The sequence below is a fragment of the Theropithecus gelada genome, chromosome 16, assembly GCF_003255815.1.
Source record: "Theropithecus gelada isolate Dixy chromosome 16, Tgel_1.0, whole genome shotgun sequence".
Lineage (NCBI taxonomy): Eukaryota > Metazoa > Chordata > Mammalia > Primates > Cercopithecidae > Theropithecus > Theropithecus gelada.
Window position 1 is genome coordinate 32,756,258 of NC_037684.1, and position 25,816 is coordinate 32,782,073.

At 41.5% G+C, this 25,816-nt stretch overlaps 1 protein-coding gene across 5 annotated transcripts in view; it reads right to left on the reverse strand.

The window, feature by feature from the left end:
- Nucleotides 1–25,816, reverse strand: part of GPATCH8 (G-patch domain containing 8) — a 106,390-nt gene that overhangs the window by 35,866 nt on the left and 44,708 nt on the right. For all 5 annotated transcript variants that reach the window (XM_025362044.1, XM_025362042.1, XM_025362043.1 and 2 more), the window contains 2 exons: nt 2,588–2,655; nt 1,234–1,320 (listed from right to left, as the gene is read on the reverse strand). In XM_025362044.1, the coding sequence (XP_025217829.1) occupies nt 1,234–1,320; nt 2,588–2,614 (114 nt within the window). In that variant the 5' untranslated portion in view covers nt 2,615–2,655. The remainder of the gene's footprint in view (nt 1–1,233; nt 1,321–2,587; nt 2,656–25,816) is intronic.

Here is a 25,816-nt window from a genome sequence, read left to right on the forward strand (position 1 = left end):
ACATAGAAGCAGCGAGACAGACAAGAAGTGACTAACCTAGGAAAGTAAAAATTCTTCGAAACCAAGAGTAACGAAAATGTTTTAAAGAAGAGTGTGCCAGGAGCAGCGGCTCACGCCTTTAATCCCCACACTTTGGGAGGCCAAGGAAGGCAGATCACGTGAGGTGAGGAGTTCAAGACCAGTCTGGCCAACATGGTGAAACCCCATCTCTACTAAAAATTCGAAAAAATTATCGGGCCGTGGTGGCTCATACCTATAGTCCCAGCTACTTGGAGGCTGAGGCACGAGAATCACTTGAATCCGGGAGCAGTGAGCTTAGATCACACCACTGCATGGGCAAGAGTCAGACTCGGTCTTAAAAAATAAATAAATAAATAAATAAATAAATAAATAAATGATTTATTGGATTTAGCAAACAGAAGTGTTTGGTGGCCTTGAATAAAGTGGTTTGGTGAAAACTGCTAAAGTCAGTGTAAATAGGCTGAAGAGTGAATAAAGAGAGATGAAAGGAGAAGAAAAAGGGGAAGGAGAAAGGGGCAGGAAAAGATGAGTTAAGTTATATTATAGTTCTGGATAAAATAAAACATACAAAAATTTAATATATAGCTAAGCTAAGTTCAAAAACAAGAAAGGGGGTCAAGCGCGGTGACTTATGCCTGAAATCCCAGCAAACTGGGAAGCCGTGGCAGGCAGATCACCTGAGGCAAGGAGTTCAAGACTAGCCTGGCCGACATGGTGAAACCCCATTTCTACTAAAAACACAAAAATTAGGCCAGGCGCAGTGGCTCACGCCTATAATCCCAGCACTTTGGGAGGCCGAGGCGGGTGGATCACAAGGTTAGAAGTTCGAGACCAGCCTGACCAACATGGTGAAACCCTGTCTCTACTAAGTGTTGGGGTTACAAGTGTGAGCCATTGTGTCTGGCCTCAAAGGACTTTTAACAGTTTTTACTGCTACCACTACTTGACTACCTACTATGTAACAGGCATTGTGTTTTCAAACACTAACTCGTGTAATCTTCCTAACACACTTTCGAAGTAGGTATTACTATCGCTACAGTTTTTACAGAGCCAGTAAATAGGAATGTAATAGAAATCTGAGATCTACTACTAACTACCACCAAATGTCAAACAAATGCTGTTAGCAACAGTGATAATTTTCAACAAAATTTGAGTTCTTTCTTCTTCAGTGAGCACCTCCCCACCTTCCAATGAATAGCTCTGTTTAAATACCTTGTACTTTTGTCTCAGCTCTTCTGTGTCTTCTTTTTCCACTTCTAGGACACGGCGCCGTTCGGTAGCATCTTCAGCATAATCAAGCTTGACAAAAATAGATATGATTAGACTTAATTCCTAAAGTACCCCCAAGATTAGCTATGAAAAAGTTATTTGTACAACTACAGTATTATCTGAAAACCAAAAAAATTGTATTTTGCTCAGCTACTGCTTGCTTTACTGTCACCCCACAGAGAAAATCACATGCAAAATAGTTTGTTAATCCTGTCATGCTGGTAGTTTCCAAAAGGCACATTTGTTGAAAGGAGACTTCACTTCAATGTTAATTTTCTTTTCTTTCTTTCTTTTTTCTGAGATGGAGTTTCACTCTTGTTGCCCAGGCAACAAGATTTTGGCTCACTGCAACCTCCACCTCGCAAGTTCAAGTGATTCTCCTACCTCAGCCTCCCGAGTAGCTGGGATTACAGGTGCCCGCCACAATGCCCTGCTAATTTTTTTGTATTTTCAGTAAAGATGGGATTTCACCATGTTGGCCAGGCTGGTCTCGAACTCCTCACCTGTAGCTGGGATTACGGGCGTAAGCCACCACGCCTGGCGACTCCTAATTCTTTGAAAATTAACACTGAGTTTGGGCACGGTGGCTCACGCCTGTAATCCCAGCACTGTGGGAGGCCGGGGTGGGCAGATCACCTGAGGTCAGGAGTTCAAGACCAGCCTGACCAATATGACAAAACACTGTTTCTACTAAAATATAAAAATTAGCTGGGTGTGGTGTCATGCGCCTGTAATCCCAGCTACTCAGAAGGCTGAGTCAGGAGAATCCCTTGAACCCGGGAGATGGAGGTTGCAGTGAGCCGAGACTGCGCCATTGCACTCTAGCCTGGGCAACAAGAGCGAAACTCCATCTCAAAAAAAAAAAAAAGAAGAAGAAGAATTAGGAATCAATGAAGAAAATATTTTAGGCAAAGAAAAGTAGGTATTATAGATGGCAGCTGAACCCAATTCTATAGAAGGCAAAGCTTTTATCACAGCAACATTTTAAGAGCTGAGCAACACTGCCTGCTGAAGCAAGCACCAAGGTCTGGATCTAAGTCTGATATTGCCTTGCTGTATAACCCTCGGCAAATCACTTAACTTCTTTATGTGCCAGTTAAAACAGGGGCACTATTTATATTCTATTTGTTTCAAAAGCAGCACTAAATGAAAACGTAAAATACATTTTTAGTTGTCCAAAGAAAAATATTAAAACCCCATTTCATCTGATAAACGTATTCTTGCAGACATCTGAATTTGGAATTGGTATTATTTCAAAATATCCCATAAAACTTATGAGTTAATGAGATCAATTTACCTCCATTTCCATGCGACCCATGCCCATGACATCATACTTGACAACAATTGGAATGGGATCTGTTCTCCCTGTAACAGGAACACATAATCAAGGTAAGGCGCAAAGCCAAGCCAACAGCTCATTTTACACATTGGGTTTTGGGTGGTTAGAGATCTTGCCTTGGAGTGCAGAGACCAGAAAGCTACAGTGAACCAAACACAAGCCATTCTCACAGCTTACACTCAAGACCTTCCTTTCCTAGTTTAAACCCAACTAACCACCTTGGCTGACCTTCCAGTTGGGATTAACTTCAAATTACTGTGGCAAAATTACATTAATAAGTAATGCAAAGCACTTTTAAGCAATGGCACCAGGAGGTTTAAATTTTAAAACTTTAAAAACTCCTTTTAAGATCCCCAAATAACTTCCCATCAAAAATCACTTCACTCTGTCACTGATATCCTCCTACACAACTTTTTAACCTAGTTAAAAAAAAAAAAACTCAACTGGCATGGTTAAATAGAAAAAGTACATTTTCAAACATGATGCAGTAAAACTTTATAATTACAACTCAGTATGTAGAATTTGTTTTCAAAAGATGTTTTACAATTTTTTTTTGATGTTCCTCATAGACAAGGAGATGCTTTACAACTTAATGGGGCTGTGAAAAGTTTAAATAAAAAGAAACAATTAGTTGCCCTTAGAGACAAAGAATAGTTTTCCTTTTAATCTGGTGCTCTAAAGTCCCATTTCCTAGAGTGGATTTAACACTGGCTACGAGGGTAACTGGTAAGCTGTGAAAAGGACTGGTTGCGAAGAAAATTGACTTTAAACTAATTGATCTATGCTGGATAATTTTTTTAAATATATATATATTTAATCCACTCATAACCAGCCAAACAAAGCAAAATGGGGCAGACAAGCACTTTACTACCACAGCTGTTTTACATCACAACTTGCGCTTTTTATTGTGATGTAAGCCCACTGAAAAGAGGACTTACCTTATCCGTTGTACACCTTTAGTGAAAAAACACAATGTTTACTTCCCTCATCATTTCACTCAGGCTGGTGTAAACAATTGGTTTTTTTGGTTGTGTTGTTGTTGTTATACACACACATATATATATATATATATTATACCTTTGGGCTAAAAATGGAGTTTTCTTAGGCTAAATCTGAGGTATTACCCTCCCAACCCCCCAAAAAAACTTCTTAAAAAATAAATGCCATGATCATGACTGGTTTTGGTCCTGCAAAATAAAGAAGAAACCATGTTCAAAACGACCACAACCACTTGTATTCGGTGGCTCTATATTTGTGGAATTAATTTTTGCCTTTAAGATGGAATGAAAAACAAATTCATAAGTTTAACTACTTATGTATCCTATTATTGTTTTTAAACAATAAATAGGGAGAATTAGAATTATCACAGCAAAAACAAAAACAAAAAAACAAAAACAAAAACAAAAACCCAAACTGTTAAAGAACATCTCATGTCAGGAACAACAAAAAAAACTTCTAGAATACAGCCTTCTTTTAGATACAATTAAAAGACTGCCAGTAAAGCAAAATGAAAATGCATTACTACCTTATGCCCAATGGTATAATAAATAAGCAGTGACTGCAATCTTTAGCAAAAGGACCAAATTAAAGACAGGTTATAAAAATGACTTCCTAGGTGCAATATCACTTTCATAACGTCTCAATCAGGGATTTACTGGTAAAAATAAATGGTCCAATGAATGAATTAAAAAGAAATGTCAAAGCAATTTATTTTGGTATTTTTTTTGATCTGTCGGAATTTGTTTTACAAGAATCAAGAAAGTTTTGGTACAAATTCATTACCTCTGTAAACCCCTGTTTATAAACTCTGCATTAGTACTTTTGCCTTCTAAGGCAGTCAAAGTTTGTTTTAATTTATTTATAAATTGCAGTAGCAAGTGCTAGTGCCCATTACATTGTGGGGAAATCAAGTTTTTGACAGTATTAGAATTTAATGTTTTAACTGATTTTATTGGCAGTTCTAACACAAACAGATACATCCCTTCTTAACATTACCCTTTAATGAACAGGGATCAGACAAGTTGCATAAGGAAAGGAAAGGAAAATGAAAAAGACCAAGCAGAAGGATGAAGGCTACAACAGAGAAAGTAAGCCTAACATATTGGTGCACTGATGACAAAAGGAGTAATTCAGTCTGAAAATAAAAAATTACCACTGCTAAGATTACCATCACCACAACAAGTCCAGGATCATAATGCTGTAAAAAAGAAACACCATTTGTTAGGCAGAAACCATTAGGGTAAGAAACAGGCCTTCTAGCAGGCAGACAGGATGGGGTAAAGTAACAGTTGGGCTTTGTCCCTCCCCCAATCTCAGCCAGGGACAGAGGAAGGACATTTTGTGCTACAGCAACTGTTTTCATACTGGTCAGACCAAGGTGTGAGATTTTTGTACTGCTACTTGAGAACATGAACAACACCCTCTTCAATAAGGCAGGAGGTAGGGTATCAGTTTCAAGTAAGAGAACTAGCTCTAGCTTCCAATCTTTCATTTAACTATTCTTTCTGGTAAATTAGTATTCAGGGCCCAAGGTAGGACTTTTAAAAGAAATTACATCTAAGACTCTATCAGATCAACTAACTGGACAGTAATCAAGTCATTTACTTCACCAAAAGAACTCTAGGAGGCTTAGAGTATGGATGAGATGTCCTCAAGACTTCTCTAGAAATATATACATAAAACAATTAAGAGGTCTAGAAAATAATCTTAGATCTTCAGTGCTTGGAGAACTTTGTACATTTGAATCCTGTTATGAATGAATACAACTCTTTAAGTGGCTCTCCTCAGAACTTTGCTTCCTGTTAACCAAGACTTCCCAGGCTGGCCAATATCTTTCTTTCAGCACACAACAAAACCAATCTTTGAAGGAGAGCTCTAGAGAAACTGACATCAAAAGAGCTATCACATTTAAAATTACTCCACTCAGAGTTAACTCACAGAAAATAAACAGTATGACTTTCAAAGCAATCTTGAAGGTGACATTATTGCCTGGGCCAAGTAGTAATTTCTTAACATTATTAAAGAGGCTACAGACCAAGGAAAAATCCCAGTGGGAAAAGACACCAAACACTACATACAGGAAGACGCTGCAGCATTAAAAAACAAAACAAAACACCCCCTCAGTTTATTCAGTTGCTATCAATGATAAATCCTAAAGAACATCACTAAGAATACCTAAATACCAATTTGTAGTGATGACCTCAAAAGGTAGGTAGCAACTGAGTGTCTGCTAATACGTATTCGCTAGAAAACTCAACCTATTTTTTTTTTTTTTTCTGAGATGGAGTTTCGCTCTTGTTGCCCAGGCTGGAGTGCAATGGTGTGATCTCGGCTCACCACAACCTCCACCTCCCCAGTTCAAGCGATTCTCCTGCCTCAGCCTCCCAAGTAGCTGGGACTACAGGCATGCACCACTATGCCTGGCTAATTTTGTATTTTTAGTAAAGACGGGGCTTCTCCATGTTGGTCAGGCTGGTCTCAAATTCCTGACCTCAGGTAATCCGCCCATCTCAGCCTCCCAAAGTGCTGGGATTACAGGCGTGAGCCACCTCGCCCGGCCTCAACTTGTTTTAAAAATAAAATTCAGGTTCCCTACTTCTTGGTTTCTTTTAAAATATGGCAAATATTATTTAAAATATATTAAATTAGTAAGAACATTTTTGTTGCTTGTTTCACTCTAAAGGAAGCAACTTCAACCAGAACACGAAATAATCTCCTTAAAAGAAACTGTCTTCCTCAGGAAGAGATCTATAGACACTTACTGTACTTTGGCCAACTGAGGAAGGGAAAGGAAACACATGCAAAATCAAGAATGTGCCAATATCAATGTATTAATCTGATGGAAAACAACTGATACTCATATTTTCTAAGTCAAAACCTTAAATAATGTTTCATAACCAGAATTACATATTTATTTTCTAGAGACACTGTCGCTCAGGCTGGAGTACAGCAGCACGATCAGCTCACTGCAATCTCCACCTTTCAGGCTCAAGTGATCCTCTTGCCTCAGCCTCCCAAAGCTCTGGGATTACAGGTGTGAGCTGCACATCAGCCTATTGTCTATTTTAAAATGTAGGTTGACTTATGCAATAATAGAAATTCCTAAATGCTCTCATATATATGCAGGTCTTGCTAAAATGTGAAGACATGATGACACAACTAAAGAGGGAATACAAATACAAAAACCCACTGATTATCATAGTCACCCTGTTATTGAGAACAACCCCTCAGGAATCAGTTTTGATTTTAAAATGGTTAAGGCTACACCAATCTACAAAACTGTCCCAAAGACTTAAACTACAGAGAAATAACTCTTTTAAAAAAATTTTCAAATTTATATATATATATTTTTTAGAGGGAGTCTTGCTGTGTCGCCCAGGCTGGAGTGCAGTGGCACCATCTCGGCTCACTGCAAGCTCCGCCTCCCGGGTTCACGCCATTCTCCTGCCTCAGCCTCCTGAGTAGCTAGGACTACAGGCACCTGCCACCACGCCCGGCTAATTTTTTGTATTTTTAGTAGAGACGGGGTTTCACCGTGTTAGCCAGGATGGTCTCGATCTCCTGACCTCGTGATCTGCCTGCCTCGGCCTCCCAAAGTGCTGGGATTACAGGTGTGAGCCACTGTGCCCGGCTGGTTCTTTTGTTGTTTTTTGGGAAACACTACCTTTTTTTTTTTTTTTTTTTTTTTGAGATGGAGTCTCGCTCTGTCACCAGGCTGGAGTGCAGTGGAGTAATCTCGGCTCACTGCAAGCTCTGCCTCCCAGGTTCACGCCATTCTCCTGCCTCAGCCTCAGTAGCTGGGACTACAGGCACCCGCCACAACGCCTGGCTAATTTTTTATATTTTTAGTAGAGATGGGGTTTCACTGTGTTAGCCAAGATGGTCTGGATCTCCTGACCTCGTGATCCACCCGCCTTGGCCTCCCATAGTGCTGGGATTACAGGCGTGAGCCACTGCGTCCGGACTGGAAACACTATTTTTTTTTTTTTTTGAGACGGAGTGTTGCTCTGTCACCCCGGCTGGAGTGCAGTGGTGCGATCTTGGCTCACTGCAACCTCCCCCTCCTGGGTTTAAGCAATTGTCCTGCCTCAGCCTCCTGAGTAGCTGGGACTACAGGTGCGCCATCAAGCCCAGCTAATTATTTTGTATTTTTAGTAGAGATGGGGTTTCACCATGTTGGCCAGGATGGTCTCGATCTCTTTACCTCATGATCTGCCCACCTCAGCCTCCCAAAGTGCTGGGATTACAGGCGTGAGCCACTGTGCCCGGCCCAGGGAAACACTATTTTTAAAGAGACAAACTCTAGGAATAGAACAACTGGGAAGAATATATTAAAGGACAACCATAATACAGTAATCAGCCATACTTTAGAAAACAGAAGACATATGATTTCCCTGCAGAAATAAATTAGAAAGGAAGAAGCTTCTACAGTGATTAAAACACTGGTTGAACTGTCAACAGATGTTAAGAATACCACAATGTAAGATGTAAGAACACAATGTATCTCTGCTGCTTTTCCCCTTACAGAGATTCAACACAAATATTTACAAATACTGCTTTTCCCCTTACAGAGATTCAACACAAATATTTACAACAAATACTGAGTTTTGGCCAGGCTCAGTGGCTCACGCCTGTAATCCCAGCACTGTGGGAGGCTGAGGCGGGCAGATCACTTGAGGTCAGGAGTTCGAGACGAGCCTGGCCAACATGGTGAAACCCCATCTCTACTAAAAACACAAAAATTAGCCAGGCGTGGTGATGGGCACCTGTAATCCTAGCTACTCAGGAGGCTGAGGCAGGAAAATCACTTGAACCTAGGAGGCAGAGGTTGCAGTTAGCCGAGACTGCACCACTGCGCTCCAGCCTGGGCAACACAATGACACTCCGTCCCCCCAAAAAACAAAACAAAAGCCCAGGCATGGTGGCTCACGCCTGTAATTCCAGCACTTTGGGAGGCCGAGGCAGGTGGATCACCTGAGGTCAGGAGTTCGAGACCAGCCTGACCAACATGGTGAAACACCGTCTCTACTAAAAATACAAAATTAGCTGAGCGTGGTGGTGCATGCCTATAATCCCAGCTACTCGGGAGGCTGAAGCAGGAGAATCGCTTGAACTGGGAGGCGGAGGTTGCAGTGAGCTGAGATCGCACCATTGCACTCCAGTCTGGGCAACGAGAGTGAAACTCTGTTTCAAAGAGACAAAAAAAAAAAAAAAAAAAAGAGAGAGAGAGAGAGCGAGCGAGTGAGAGAGCGAGAGAGCGAGAGGAGTTTCTACTATATTCAAGGCACTGTTCTGGGCACTGCATATAGTGATGATGAAAAAAATAAAAAAATAAAAAAAAGCAACACCACCACCGCAGCACCATGTTCCATGAATTACCAATAAATAGGCAAAACAGAGTAATCTGAGCAGTTGGAACTTCAGCTGAGTTCAGCAAGAGACTGAGAGAAAACAGAACATTAGTGAAGCTAATGCATAAGCAGTTAAAAAAGCTTAAAAAAATGTCTGAAGTTGTCTTTTAAAGATATCTAAAGTTGTCTTTAAAGACTTGACCTTAACGAAGTACAAGTAAATATAAAAGCCATCAAAAAGTCACAAAATCCACTCTTTTTTGTTGTTTATGGAGACAGGATCTTGCTAAGCCACCCAGGCTGGAGTGCTGTGGTGCCATCTCCACTCACTGCAAACTCCAGCGTCCAGACTCAAGCCATTCTCGAGCCTAAGCCTCCTGAGCAGCTGTGCCCGCCACTACATCTGGCTAATTTTTGTATTCTTAGTAGAGATGGGGTTTCACCATATTGCTCAGACTGGTCTCGAACTCCTGGGCTTGAGCGATCTGTTCACCTTGGCCTCCAAAGTGCTGGGATTACAGGTGTGAGCCAATGTGCCCGGCCTAAAATCCACTTTCAAAAGACAATTAAAACTGGGCTGGGCTTGGTGGCTCATGTCTGTAATCCCAGCACTTGGGGAGGTCAAGGCAGGAAGATGGCTTGAGGACAGGAATTTGAGACCAGACTGGGCAATACAGCAAGACTCCATCTCTCCAAAAAATTTTTCTTAAAAAAATTAGGCGGGCATTATGGCATGCACCTGCAGATCTAGCCACTGAGGAGACTGAGGCAGGAGGACCACTTGAGCCCAGGAGCTAAAGTGAGCTATGATTGCGCCACTACGCTCCAGCCTGGGTGACAGAGAAAAACCTTGTCGAAAGAAAAGAGAAAAGGGGGGAAAAAAGACCATTAAGCTGATAAAGGCCAAGACCCAACACTGACATATTTAAAGTACTTATTTTTTTTTTTTTTTTAATTTTTGAGACGGAGTCTTGCTCTGTCGCCCCGGCTGGAGTGCAGTGGCCGGATCTCAGCTCACTGTAAGCTCCGCCTCCCGGGTTTAGCCATTCTCCTGCCTCAGCCTCCCGAGTAGCTGGGACTACAGGCGCCCGCCACCTCGCCCGGCTAGTTTTTTGTATTTTTTAGTAGAGACGGGGTTTCACCGTGTTAGCCAGGATGGTCTCAATCTCCTGACTTCGCGATCCGCCCATCTCAGCCTCCCAAAGTGCTGGGATTACAGACTTGAGCCACCGCGCCCAGCCTATTTCTTATTTTTAAGTAATTCAAATACATATGTGAAAATCAAGAATAAAAAACTACGCAGGTGATTCTTTGATTTGCAAAAGTATTCAAAATAAGATTCAAGTCATGCTAATGGACTTAAATATCATTCCATTTATTGAAACAGTGATCACATGAAACTTTCAGAAACACTGAATAAAACATGGTACATTTATTTCCAAACCAAAGCTTAATTTTTGCAAATTTCTCCTGAAAATGACAGTCTTTAAGTGGCATAGAAACACTTACTTTCAGCATCATTCAGATATTTTTCTAAGCAACTCTAACATATGATAGATGCTAACTCTCAGAAAACATTAACTGAAAACACTGAGCACAATACTTATTTCCTAGAGTGTTTTTAAGGTTTAAAAAAAGAGAAAAACTTTCTACCCAAAATACAGTTCAAATTACCCAGTTCTACAAAAACCAACTATATTCTTGCCATGGCCTTTTTAATGACCTATACAACAACCACATTAATTTAATTTTCTGTCTTCCTTTTTTTTTTTTTTTTGAAACAGGGTCTCGCCGTCGCCCAGGCTGGAGTGCAGTGGCATAATCACGGCTCACTGCAGCCTCAACCTCCTGGGCTCAAGTGATCCTCCCATCTCAGCTTCCTAAGAAGCTGGGACTACAGGTGCATACATGTGGTGACATGTGGCTAATTTTTGTTATTTTTTGTAGAGACGGGATTTCGCCATGTTGCCTGCACAGCTTGTTCTGAGCTCAAGCAATTTGCCCACTTTGGTGGGATTACAGACATGAGCCACAGTGCCTGGCCAATTTGATTTTCAAATACAGATGTTTTGGTTTTTTTTTTTTGAGACAGAGTCTCGCTCTGTCGCCCAGGCTGGAGTACAGAGGCGCGATCTCGGCTCACTGAAAGCTCTGCCTCCCGGGTTCGTGCCATTCTCCTGCCTCAGCCTCCCGAGTAGCTGGGACTACAGGCGCCCGCCACCACGCCCAGCTAATTTTTTGCATTTTTAGTAGAGATGGTGTTTCACTGTGGTCTTGATCTCCTGACCTCGTGATCCGCCCACCTCGTCCTCCCAAAGTGCTGGGATTACAGGCGTGAGCCACCGTGCCCGGCCCAAATACAGATGTTTTCTAAGGCACAAAAGTTTAATTATGACCTAAACGAATTTCCATCTGATACTGTCCATCTAGGATAAGATAGTTCAATTTTAATCATATAACTAAATATAGTAATAAACAGAACAAAGGCGGGGCAAAAGGCTTTAGTGAAAGTGTTGTTAAATCAGAATGTTAGGCCTGGAAAGGATATCTCATCCAGGGACAACGGTATCCTCAAGCCCTTAGAAGAGATAATAAAGAGAATTCATGAGTTACTTTCAATCAAAAAAAAAAAAAAAACCCTAAAGAAAATCATACTTTTACCTGAGATACAACTGTTTTAGCTAAAATTATATTGACTTACTGAAGGTTGTCTCAAGCTCACCACCATGCTAAGATCAATTTTTTTTTTTTAATAGGAAAGCCAATTTAATAAATACAATTTTGGGGTAAAATAGACTAAAACATGGGGCTTAGGAGATATGGGAAAAAAGCATAAGTCTTTAGTTTAAAAAAAAAAAACAAAAAACAGGCCAGGCACGTGGCTCACGGCTGTAATCCCAGCATTTTGGGAGGCCAAGGCAGCAGATTACCTGCGGTCAGGAGTTCGAGATCAGCCTGGCCAACATGGCGAAACCTCGTCTGCATTTAAAATACAAAAATTAGCTGGGCGTGATGGCACGCTCCTGTAATCCCAGCTACTCGGGAGGCTGAGGCAGGAGAACCACTTGAACCCGGGAGGTGGAAGTTGCACTGAGCCAAGATAGTACCATTGCACTCCAGCCTGGGCAACAAGAGTGAAACTCCATCTCAGGGGGAAAAAAAACAAAAAAACAAAAATAACGTGGTAGCACTTTTGTGCTCTGAGTTTTACTTATGTTTGTATCCATATCTGACACAGTATATAGGCCAGAATAGCATTTAGTTAAAAAGCATTTGTTGACTCAGAGAACGAACATGTTCGTAATGGATGTGAAATTGGTTCAACTGTAAGTACTTAGTCATGATGATGCACGCCGCTTAACATCACAAGATACTAATGATTTAACTCTCATAATCAAGGAATTATTTTATCAAGTAGAACATATCACTATATTAGAAAGGTCTCCATGTATCAAAAAAATACAAACTTTTATAATGAAATATTTGAGTTTTACATTACTGGTCATTAGAGGCTTAAGGTTTGTTCAATTTCGTTTTTTGTTATCACTCAGGAATCAAGGAGAAGGAGGCATCAAATGTTTAAGAAAAAAATACTAAAGAACTTACATTCATATATCGACAAACTTTTAAAAAACTGAATTGAAAAGTTGCCATAACCAGTTTCAGTGAAGGAAAATCTCAAGTCAGCCCTCATAATAATGGTGTTTTCCAGGAAATTAGGTTTAGGGTAAGTGGCCTATTAGAAATTCTGAAAACGTTTTTCCTCTTTTTAAAAAACAGGTCAAAGTAAAAAGTAATTGCTTTTTTGAAGTACCCAATACACTCCTATATACATGTAGGTAGACCAAAAATTACCAGTGGGCTCCAATCTATGTATTTCTTTTTCTTTTCCTTTTTTTTTCCTAAGATGGAGTTTCACTCTTGTTGCCTAGGCTGGAGTGCAATGGCGTGATCTCGGTTCACTGCAATGTTTGCTTCCTAGGTTCAAGCGATTCTCTTGCCTCAAGCCTCCTGAGTAGCTGGGATTACAGCTGCCTGCCACCATGCCTGGCTAATTTTTTGTATTTTTAGTAGAGACAGGGTTTCACCATTTTGGCCAGGCTGGTCTCGAACTCCTGACTTCAGGTGATCCACCCACCTCATACTCCCAAAGTGCTGGGATTACAGGCTTGAGCCACTGTGCCCAGCCTAGAATTCCAAAAGAAAAAATATACTTGTAAAGAGTGGCAACGTGAAACTCAGGGGATCTGAATTACAGTTCTGTTGTTAATTGGGCATGTGACCCATTATTAGCTGTTAATTTCTTTTTATTTTTAGAGACAGAATCTCATCCTGTTGCCAAGGCAGGATGGAGTACAGTGAAGTCATCATAGCTTACTGTTTAACACTGAACTCCTGGGCTCAAGTGATCCTCCCACCTCAGCCTCCTAAGTAGCTAGGACTACAGGCACTCACCACCACGTGTGGCTAATTAAAAAAAAAAAAATGTAGAGACAGTGTCTCACAATGCTGCCCAGGCTGGTTTCAAACTCCTAACCTCGAGTTATCCTTCTGCCTCAACCTCACAAAGTGCTGGGAAATAGGTGTGAGTCACCATGCCACCTACATTAGTTTTGTGATCTAAAAATAAAGGAGTTAGACAAGTCTGTAAGGTTCACTTCACAATTCTAAAGTTTGAAGAGTGGAACATATTTCAGTAGAAAATATCTGGGGGAATTATGCAGATAGTGGCCAGTCTTGTGATATTATAATAAGCCAACAATCAAATGCCTTCTTAAACTTACTTTTGTTTTTCCATAGCTACACTGAACATTTTACTATTCCAGGACCACTCTATTACCCCAAAAAACTTTCCAGTCTTTTAAACTTTCCACTGTAACTCCTCCATTTCATCTTTTTTTTTTTTTTTCTTAAAGACTGAGTCTCACTCTGTCACCCAGGCTGAAGCACAGTGTCACAATCTCAGCTCACTGCAACCTCCGCCTCCCAGGTTTAAGTGACTCTCCTGCCTCAGTCTCCTGAGTAGCTGGGATTACAGGCATGCATCACCATGTCCAGCTAATTTTGTGTTTTAGTAGGGACAAGGTTTCACCATGTTGGCCAAGCTGGTCTCGAACTCCTGACCTCAACTGATCTGCCCATCTTGGCCTCCCAAAGTGTTGGGATTACAGGTGTGATCCACCGCGCCTGGCCTCCATTTCATGTTTAATAATTTTTTTTTTTTTGAGACAAAGTCTCACTCTGTTGCCCAAGCTGGAGTACAGTGGCACACTCTCGGCTCACTGCAAACTCTGCCTCCCGGGTTTAAGCAATTCTCCTGCCTCAGCCTCCTGAATAGCTGGGACTACAGGCAATTGCCACCATGCCTGGCTAATTTTTGTATTTTTAGTAGAGACGGGGTTTCACTATATTGGCCAGGCTGGTCTTGAATTTCTGACTTCGTGATCTGCCCGCCTCAGCCTCCCAAAGTGCTGGGATTACAGGTGTGAGCCACCGCGCCCAGCCAATAAACTTCTTTCTATATTTTTCTAGGCAATCCCTAAAAAAAGACTGGGCTGCAAATCTTAGCTCTCTAATGAGAGATAATATCTAAACACTTGTGTGACTTTTGGCAACCAGAGCCTGAGCCTCCACACCCTCCCCTGCAAAATGAAAATATTATCACCACCATTTTTTTTTTTTTTCCCCCCAAACAGGTTCTAGCTCTATGGCTCCGGCTGGAGGTTAGAGTTCAGTCACACAATCATAGCTCACTTGCAGCCTCAAACTCCTGGGCTCAAGCAATCCTCCTGCCTTAACCCCCCAAGTAGCTAGGACTACAGGCATAAGCCATCACACCACATCCAACCCTATTGCCCTTTTTAGGACTGGCATACAGACCAAAAGAGACAACATATGGAAGATATTTTGTAAACTTTAAATCACTACACAAAATGCTCAAGGATTCAGAAAATAGAGAAATTAGTCTTCCTTTTATTTCCAAATTTGACATTTTGGGAGTGTTTGTGAGACAGGGTCTCACTCACTCTGTTGCCCCGGTTGGAGTACAGTGGCGTGATCGCAGCTCACTGCAACTTCAGTCTCCAGAGTTCAAGCAATTCTCCTGTCTCAGCCTCCTGAGTAGCTGGGATTACAGGCGCCCACCACCACGCCCGGCTAATTTAAATTTGGCATTTTTGAAAGTAAATACCTTAAAATGAAAGATACTCTAAAACAGAATCTGTGATAATTTCCAAATGTTTTACATACAATTTGATGAAAATGAAACAACCCCATTTACAGATGGAGAAAATTATTATCTATGATCAATAATCAAATCAGGCTGGGTATGGTGGCTCACGCCTATAATCCCAGCACTTTGGGAGGCTGAGGCAGGATGATAGCTTGAGCCCTGGAGTTCCAGACCAATCTAGGCAACTTAGGGAGACCCTTGTCTCTACAAAGAAAAATTTTTTAATTGGCCAGGCATGGTGGCAAATGCCTATATTCCCAGCTACACAGGATGCTGAGGTGGGAGGATCACGTGAGCCAAAAAAAAAAAGAAGAAAAAGAAAGAAACCACTATCACTATATACCCTTTTGCCCACTTAAGAAGCTTCCTGGACACTCCATTCTCTTGCCTAAGTATCCTACTAACCCAATGTCATTTTAATAAGGCAAACTAACCTAGGTCCAAAAGTCTATAAATAATAAGGTGGGAAACAATGTAAATCAGGTTAAGGCTAAGACTGTTTTAAAAACAAAAACAACAACAACAAAAAAACCAAGCACTATACTACTTCAGTATAACCAATACATTTTGGATAAATTAAAAAAAAAAAAAAAGAAAACTGTCCACCCTACTTACTATAATGAAGGTAATTTTCTTAGAAGTCTCTTATTCATATGGTCCAAAAGAACGTTTTTCTAGCCCTGGTCCATTCTATTTGCATTAAAAAAACGAGGCAAGGGGATATTTAAAATACCATTTCCTGGGCCAGGCATGGTGGCTCACGCCTGTAATCCCAGCACTTTGGGAGGCTGAGGCGGATGGATGACCTGAGGTCAGGAGTTTGAGACCAGCCTGGCCAACATGGTGAAACCCTGTCTCTACCAAAAAATACAAAAATTAGCCAGGCGTGGTGGCACATGCTTGTAATCCCAGCTACTCGGGAGGCTGAGGCAGGAGAATCGCTTGAACCCGGGAGGTGGAGGTTGCAGTGAGCCGAGATCGCACCATTGCACTCCAGCCTGGGCAACAAGAGCGAAACTCTGTCTCCAAAAAATAAATAAATAAAATATCATTTCCTGAACCCTACCTCAGACCTGCTGATATATGCTGGTCAGAATCGACATTAAATTTTTTGTTTGTTTTCTTTTTCAGTAGAGACAAACTCTTGCTATGTGGCCCAGGCTGGTCTTAACTCTGAATTCAAGCGATCCTCCCACCTCAGTCTCCCAAAGTGCTGGGGTTACAGGCATAAGCCCCTGCACCCAGCCTCAGAATCTACTTTTCTTTCTTTTTTTTTTTTTTTTTTTTTCCTGAGATGGAGTTTTGCTCTTGTTGCCCAGGCTAGACTGCAATGGCACGATCTTGGCTCACTGCAACCTCCGCCTCCCAGGTTCAAGCAATTCTCCTGCCTCAGCCTCCCAAGTAGCTGGGATTACAGGCATGCACCATCACGCCCGGCTAATTTTGTATTTTTAGTAGAGACGAGGTTTCTCCATGTTGAGGCTGGTCTGGAACTCCTGACCTCAGGTGATCTGCCCGCCTCGGCCTCCCAAAGTGCTGGGATTACAGGTGTGAGCCACCGTGCCCGGCCTGAATCTACATTTTTAACAAGAACCCAAGGTGATTCTGCTGAAAGCCATAAGACTAATAATGGAAAAAGCACTGGGGTAGAAGTCAGAAGACTTGTGCCGTAAAGGTAGCTCCTATCCTTAGCAGTTTCACCTCAGATAAACATTTAAGTTTCTCAATCTTTTAAGTGGCATTATGTCTCATTTTATACACTGGAAAGAAAAATGAGAAATATATAGGTATATAAAACATATGCCATATTTAATTCCTGACACCCCCAAATCTTGTAAAAATATGGCTATGTGGAGGGTATAGCAAGGTCACAGTGATTACTAGTTGCAGAGCTAGAATTGAACCCAGGTGAAATTTCAGATGAGCTCACAAAGTAGTAACCTGCGGTTCAAATACAGCCTGGTATATGTTTTAATTTCATTATTTTAAACTTCAAGCCAACATTTATCAATTAGAACATTTCACAGAAAAGAAATCTGAATTTCTGGCTTCTTTTAACAATTTCAGAAGATCCAGCAACACTGAGATTATAATCTTAGGTGGCAACAATCAGCTTCTCTGAACACAGCAAAACTCAAACCACTTGCTATTGTCTCACACTCAATTTCAACTACGTATGCTATCATCAGGCCCCAACTCCTACTTCAGGTTTACATTCTTTGCTCCCTCCTTTTGAACCAAATGGGAATTACAAGAAAACCAAGTGGGAGTTCTAGCTACTGGTTTGGGAAGATTTAGTGAGAAAGGAAAAACTGGATTTAAAACTAATAAACTATATTTGAAAAGATACTATACTACATGAAAAGATATTACACTTTGTTTTCTTTTCCAAGTGTTTAAGTGCCATTGCTTTAAATTTTGGCGGTAAATTTTAAATGAACTTTTGAAATATTTTAATAAAATGTTTATTATAAAACACTTTTTACTTTATGTTCTTATCATTTTCAGATTTCATTCCACTTTAAAATACCAATGCTTCCCGTGGAAGAATAAAGAGATTCCACTAACTCACAGACACCTGTACTCCATGTATCCATCAGATGCACAGACAGAAAATAGTTGCTTGCTTTATTCTCACAATCTGAGACTTTTCACATTATTTTTAAAATTTTGAAATTATAAGTTAAATTGCTCAATTCCCTATTAAGTCTCCACTGTACCTTTAACTTCACAATTACAACAGTCATTATACTGTATTAAATTTGTTACATTATTTGTTTCCCTATTAGAAATAAAGCTCTGGAGGGCATTCCAGAGAGGTATTCACTCTTACTTAGTACAGATCTGGCACATTCTTTTTCTTTCTTTTTCTTTCTTTTCTGGAGACAGTGTCTCGCTCTGTCGCCCAGGCAGCTCACTGTAACCTCCGCCTCCTGAGTTCAAGCTATTCTCATGCCTCAGTCTTCCAAGTAGCTGGGATTACAGGTGTGCGCCAACATGCCTGGCTAATTTTTATATATTTTGGTAGAGAGGGTTTCGCCTTGTTGGCCAGGCTGGTCTTGAACTGGCCTCAAGTGATCCACCTGCCTTGGCCTCCCAAAGAGCTGGGATTACAGTTGTGAGCCACCACACCCAACCCGGATCTGGCACATTTTAAGCATTCAATAAACATATGCAGAATACAAAACAAGAAAAGCAACAATAGAGAATACATAAATGCACAGTAATTACTATCCTTTAGGAATTTACAGTCTACTGAATTAGGTAAGAGACACATCAACAAAAATTATACAAGATTGAATATTTAAAATGCCACAAGAGAGAAACAGAAAGTACAAGAAATCAGGGAGGAAATTATAGTATGAGACATAAGTTAGAGTATTTTCTTTTTCCCTGGACACCAATTTCCATTCCTAAATATCTGGCAAAAGTTCTTACCACTCAACTTTAGCCTTAAGTTTCTAGTGAATTTATAATCATCATGAAGAATATATATGACCACTTCAAGTGCCCTATGAGAATATATCACATTCAGAATTATCTCTACTTTTTCTGGCCTGAGTAACTACTGTATATTTCAATTCAGTGGCACTGGTATTTCTCACCACCATCATATCTCTCCAGGACAGACAAATAAGCTAGCACCTACAGTTTAGGTACATTACAGCATATTGGTTAAAAGCATAGGTTTTGGCACCATGATTCTACCACTTATTTGCTAGAAGATCTTGGGCGCGGTAGCTCACGCCTGTAATCCCAGCACTTTGGGAGGCCAAGGCGGGCAGATTGCCCAAGGTCAGGAGTTCGAGACCAGTTTGGCCAACACAGTGAAACCCCGTCTCTAATACAAATACAGAAAAATTAGCTGGGTATGGTGGTGTGCACCTATAATCTCAGCTATTTGGGAGGCTGAGGCAGGGGAATTGCTTGAACCAGTGAGGTAGAGGTTGCAGTGAGCCAAGATTGCACCACTGCACTCCAGCCTGGGTGACAGAGCAACACTGCATCTCAAAAAAAAAAAAAAAAAAAAAAAAAAAAGACCTTGGGCAAAGTATTGCTCAGAATGTCAATTTTCTCACCTGTAAAATGGGAATATCCACCTCGAAGAGGACTGAAGTTAGAAAATCCATACCTAAGCACTCAGTAAACAATAAATGATGGCTATTATAAAGGATTAACACTAAATCTAGTGAACTGGGGCTTGTTAGTCAAACATATGCATAAACTGACTATATATTGTCTTCATAGTTGACTTGTTTTATCAGCCTTCATAGTTATACCTTCCTTTCAATTTCCACTGCTATTACTCTTTCAAGTCCTTACCTATACTCATACCCAGACAACTTTCTAAATGGTTTTCCATCTCCATCCTCAGACATACTTTGACCAGACTATTATTTCATTTCCACCACCAATGCCTGGCTGGGGTAATGAAAAGAGATTTAGCTGGCAAATCAAAGAATTTGGGTTTGGGTTTCAGCCCTATCATTAAAACATTTTGGAATCCTAAAAATAAATTTCTCAACTGTATAGTGCGTTTTAACTTATCTTTGTTGTTTGTTTTTTTTTTTTTTGAGATAGGGTTTCACTTTGTCACTCAGGCTGGAGTGCAGTGGCATGATCTCAGCTCACTGCAGCCTCGACCTTCTGGGCTCAAGTGATCCTCCCACCTCAGTCCTCCAGGTAGCTGGGACTACAGGCGCACGCCATCACATCCAGCTAATTTGTTTTTTGTATTTTAAGTAAAGATGGGGTTTTGCCATGTTGCCCAGGCTAGTCCTGAACTCCTGAGCTCAAGCATCCACCCACATTGGCCTCCCAAAGTGCAAGGATTACAGGCGTGAGCCAACACACCCGGCCTTCAGTATCTCTTCTTGCTATAAGTCTATACCTCTGTTCTGATCAAAGTGCCTTTGGCTTACAAAATACAATTCCAGATTGGAGGAGCACTAAAGCCTTCCACATTCAGTGTGGCATGACCTTTGGAGGCAGAAGAACTGAGATCTGAATCCTGATTGTATAGTTTACTGGTTGCTCATCCTTGGGCAACATATTAGACTTCTCTAAGACTCAGTTTCTTCCACAAAATGGGAACAACAGTAATTCTCTCAGGGGCTTATTGTAAGATTTAAATGAGATATTATTAAGTGCTTAGCATATATGATGAGATTTATATGCTAAGCATATGAGATTTGTGCCTATACTAATATTTCCCATTTCTTCCTTCCAGTTATAGGAGTGTGTGTGTGTGTGTGTGTGTGTGTGTGTGTGTGTGTTTTGAGACATGCTCTCACTCTGTCATCCAGGCTGGAGTACACTGGCAATGACATGGCTCCCTGCAGCCTCAACTTCATGGCCTCAAGTGTTTCCCCCACCTAAACTGTCAAGTAGCTGGGACTAAGGGTGCACATCACCATGCCACGTTAATTTTTTTTTTCTTGGTAGAGACGGGGTCTCACTATGTTGCCCAGGCTGGTCTCAAACTTCTGAGTTCAAGAGATGTTTCCACTTCGGCCTCCCAAAGTGTTGGGGATTACAGGCCATCGTGCCCAGCCTAGTTTGATTGAGCCTAGATTGAGCCATCGTGCCCAGCCTAGTTACAGTTTTTAAACTGTTCTTGGAGACCTAGAACTCTGCTTCAATCAAAACAACTGGTGGGTTCCCCCACTTTCATATACTGAAGTTTAACATTAAAAAAAAGATTGAGGTGGTTTCTTCTGTTAAAAAATGCATAAAATCCACTACACCATGGACACAATCTGCTCCACTAGCCATGCCTACTCTTTGTCAACTGCAATTACTTTGTATACATCAGTATCTCCTGTCTTTGGTAATATCTATTCCTCCCTCCTCAGGACTTCTTAGTGAAGTCACCCCTAGTTATTATTCTTTTGAACCCTTATAGTATTTTATTATTATTTAGAGAAAAGGTCTTGCTCTGTTGCCCAGGTTGGAGTCTGGATGTTTTGCGCTGTCTCATTTAATGAAATAGATATCAGTATGCTCATTTTATTTATTTATTTATTTATTTATTTGAGATGGAGTTTCATTCTTGTTGCCCTGGCTGTAGTATAATTGTGCGATCTTGGCTCACCGCAACCTCTGCCTATGTTCCCCAGGCTAGTCTTGAACTCCTGGCCTCAAGCAATCCTCCTGCTTTGGTCTCCCACAGTGCTGGGGCTGCAGGGGTGAGCCACCACGTCCGGTCCTTTCCTTTTCTGTTTTATCCCTAAAACCTAACCTCTTACTGTAGACTGCCAATTCTGACGAATCTTGTTTATTATCTGGGCCTCTTCTCTATGTTTATTCCATTAAAAAGGTCAAAGGCTTGGCCGGGCGCGGTGGCTCAAGCCTGTAATCCCAGCACTTTGGGAGGCCGAGATGGGCGGATCACGAGGTCAGGAGATCGAGACCATCGTGGCTAACATGGTGAAACCCCATCTCTACTAAAAAATACAAAAAACTAGCCGGGCGAGGTGGTGGGCGCCTGTAGTCCCAGCTACTCAGGAGGCTGAGGCAGGAGAATGGCGTACACCCGGGAGGCGGAGCTTGCAGTGAGCCGAGATCCGGCCACTGCACTCCAGCCTGGGCGACAGAGCGAGACTCTGTCTCAAAAAAAAAAAAAAAAGGTCAAAGGCTCTACTGAAGGGGTGGCCTGTCCCTCCACACCTGTGGGCGTTTCTCGTTAGGTGGAACGAGAGACTTGAGAAAAGAAATGAGACACAGAGACAAAGTATAGAGAAAGAAAACGTGGGCCCAGGGGACCGGCGCTCAGCATACAGAGGACCCACGCCAACACCGGTCTCTGAGTTCCCTTAGTATTTATTGATAATTATCTTTACCATCTTAGAAAAAGGGAAGTGACAGGATAATAGGATCATCGTAGGGAGAAGGTCAGCAGTAAGACATATGAATAAAGATCTCTGTGACATGAGTAAGTTTAAGGAAAAGTGCTATGCCTTGATATGCATATGCAAACATCTTCATAAACCTTTTTAGTGCATAAAGAGCAGCATTGCTAGCAAGTCCCACCTTTCGCCCTAAGGCGGTTTTTCTCCTTTCTCAGTAAACAGAACATACAATCAGGTTTTACACTGAGATGTTCCATTGCCCAGGGACTGGCAGGAGACAGATAAGATTTTCTCTATCTCAACCGCCAACAACCACCAAGAGGCCTTCTTTCCTCTTGTACTAGTCCTCCTGTACTAGTACCAGCACAGACCCTTCACGGGTGTCAGGCTGGGGGACGATGAGGTCTTCCCAACCCACGAGGCCATATGCCATATTTCAGACTATCACATGGGGAGAAACCTTGGACAATACCTTGCTTTCCTAGGCAGAGGTCCCTGCAACCTTTGGCAGTGTACGTGTCCCTGGGTACTTGAGATTAAGAGAATAGTGATGACTTTTAACCAGCAAGCTGCCTTCAGGCACTTGTTTAACAAAGCACACCCTGCACAGCCCAAAATCCTTTAAACCTTGAGTCACCACAGCACATGTCTCTTGCAAGGACAAGGTTGGGGGTAGGGTCACAAATTAACAGCATCTCAAATACAGAACAAAATGGAGTCTCTTATGTCTACTTCTTTCTATATAGACACAGTAACAGTCTGATCTTTCTTTCTTTTCCCCACATCTAGAGGCTCTATATTTTATTTTATTAAATGTGGATCGTGAATAACTAAAATTATGGTTGCCTTTGGCAACTGTATAAAGACTCCAGGACCCATTTAATGATCAGGAAACAGAGATTATAGCTACATGCTTCTTCAAATACACCAGCTCTGTTTATAACTAAGGCTTTCTGACAATCCATACCTTGATTTGTGATTTGGGGGAGCTACATGTTTGCTATCCCCCCACCAACCTATTCCTATTTTCAGTATCAGCTTTTCCTAAGAAGGGAAAAGGTATAAATATTGATTTCAAAGTCAGGCTTATAGTTGAATGGCAGACACTTAGTAGCTGTATCATCTTTCCAAAACTTTCAATTTACAAAATGAGTGGCTGGGTGTGGTGGCTCACGCCTGTAATCCCAGCACTGCAGGAGGCCGTGGCGGGCAGATCACCTGAGTTCGGGAGTTCGAGACCAGCCTGACCAACAAGGAGAAACCCCGTCTTTACTAAAAATACAAAATTAGCTAGGGGTGGTGGCTCATGCCTGTAATCCCAGCTACTTGGGAGGCTGACGCAGGAGAATTGCTTGAACTAGGAGGCAGAGGTTGCGGTGAGCTGAGATTGCGCCATTGCACTACAGCTTAGGCAACAAGAGTGAAACTCCATCTCAAAAAAATAAAAAATAAAAATAATAAAATAAAATAAAATAAAATGAGCATACTAGTATCTACTTCATTAAATGAGATGGTGCAAAACATCCGGACTCTAGATCAATATTTGGCACATAATAAATATTAAGCATTATTACCTTTTTATAAAGGAAAACACGAATTGAAAAGGGAAAGATAGAAAGACAACTTAGCTTCTGTAAAGACTATTCAGAAAAATGTGTCTATGTCACTATAATATTAATGAAAATATTTTCTCAAAAAATGATTTTTCTTGACGGAGTTTCGCTCTTGTCACCCAGGCTGGAGTGCAATGGCATGAACTCAGCTCACTGCAACCTCCGCCTCCCGGGTTCAAGCAATCCTCCTGTCTCAGCCTCCCGAGTAGCTGGGATTACAGGTACCCACCACCACGCCCCGCTAATTTTGTATTTTTAGGAGAGGTGGGGTTTTGCCATGTTAGCCAGGCTGGTCTCGAACTCCTGGACTTAGGTGATCCACCTGCCTCAGCCTCCCAAAGTGCTGGGATTACATGTGTGAGCCACCACGCCCAGATAAAAAATGATTTTTCTTAAGAAATTAGTAAAATATTTATAGTGATTGAGACAGGTCTTGCTTATTTATTTATAGAGACAGGTCTACTTATGTTTCCCAGGCTGGAGTGCAGGAAGTGCAGTGGCACATCACAGCTCACTATAACCTCCAACACTAGGGCTCAAGCAATTCTCTTGCCTCAGCCTCCCAAGTAGCTAGCTACTACCCAAGTAGCTAGGCGTGTGTCATCAGACCTGGTTAATTTTTCTATTTCTGTTAAGACAAGATTTTTTTATGTTGTCTAGGTTGGTCTTGAATTCCTGGCCTCAAGCTACCCTCCTGCCTCAGCCTCCCAAAGTGCTGGGATTACAGGCATGAGCCACCACACCAGGACAGAAGTCAGTACAATATTAATTCATATTCTAATTTAACAATAAAGCCTAAATTGTAACATTACATGTTTCTATTATATTCTATTGAATTCAAATCTAGTTTTCTGCCTGTAATCCTAGCATTTTGCAACGCCAAGGTGGGAAGACTGCATGAGGCCAGGAGATTGAGACCAGCCTGTACAATACAGAAAGACCTCATTTCCAATGGGGGGGGGGGGCGGAAAAAGTATAATTTTCCTTTAGTCATAAAATGTAGTCTAAACATAGTTGAGATTTATGTAATGCAGGCCTTGCCCTACACTGTATTCACCATTTATTTCCTAACTGAAATAAGACTGGCAAGGAGGTATACATAAATAAAACCAAAGAAATACCCGCAACTCTACTCTGTTTTCATTCTGCCTTCTTTTTTTTTTTTTTTTTTTGTTTTTTTTTTTTTTGTTTTTTTTTGAGACAGAGTCTCGCTCTGCCGCCCAGGCTGGAGTGCAGTGGCGGGATCTCAGCTCACTGCAAGCTCCGCCTCCTGGGTTTACGCCATTCTCCTGCCTCCGCCTCCCGAGTAGCTGGGACTACAGGCGCCCGCCACCTCGCCCAGCTAGTTTTTTGTATTTTTTAGTAGAGACGGGGTTTCACCGTGTTAGCCAGGATGGTCTCGATCTCCTGACCTCGTGATCCGCCCGTCTCGGCCTCCCAAAGTGCTGGGATTACAGGCTTGAGCCACCGCGCCCGGCTCATTCTGCCTTCTTTAGGTCTTTTCTCAAACAACTACATTTTTTGAATAGTAATACAAGCATATAAAAAAAAAATTTTTTTTTTTGAGACAGCGTCTCGCTTTGTTGTCCAGGCTGGAGTGCAGTGGCACAGTCTTGGCTTACTACAACCTCTACCTGCTGGGTTCAAGGGATTATCCCGTCTCAGTCTCCTGAGTAGCTGGGATTACAGGCACGTACCACCACACCCAGCTAATTTTCGTATTTTTAGTAGAGAAGGGGTTTCACCATGTTGGCCAGGCTGGTCTTGAACTCCTGACCTCAGGTGATCTGCCCGCCTCGGCCTTCCAGTGCTGGGATTACAGGTGTCAGCCACTGCAACCAGCCCAAATTTTTAAAATATGGTAAAATGCAACTCAGTTTCCCTTCAGAGAGTCTATCTTTACAAAAATTTTTATCTTCATGGTCAAGTAAATACAAACATAAACATACAGGCACACTCCTGTATACCCACAGAATACACCACTTTAATATTTCACAATAAAATGCCTCAGTTTTACTATACAACCTACAGAGAATGTTCATCTCTCTCAGCATATGTTTTGGCTAATGATTTTACAAAGTAAAATTTGTACATTTATTTATTTCAATCCCAAAACTTAAAACAATGTTCTTAAAATGATG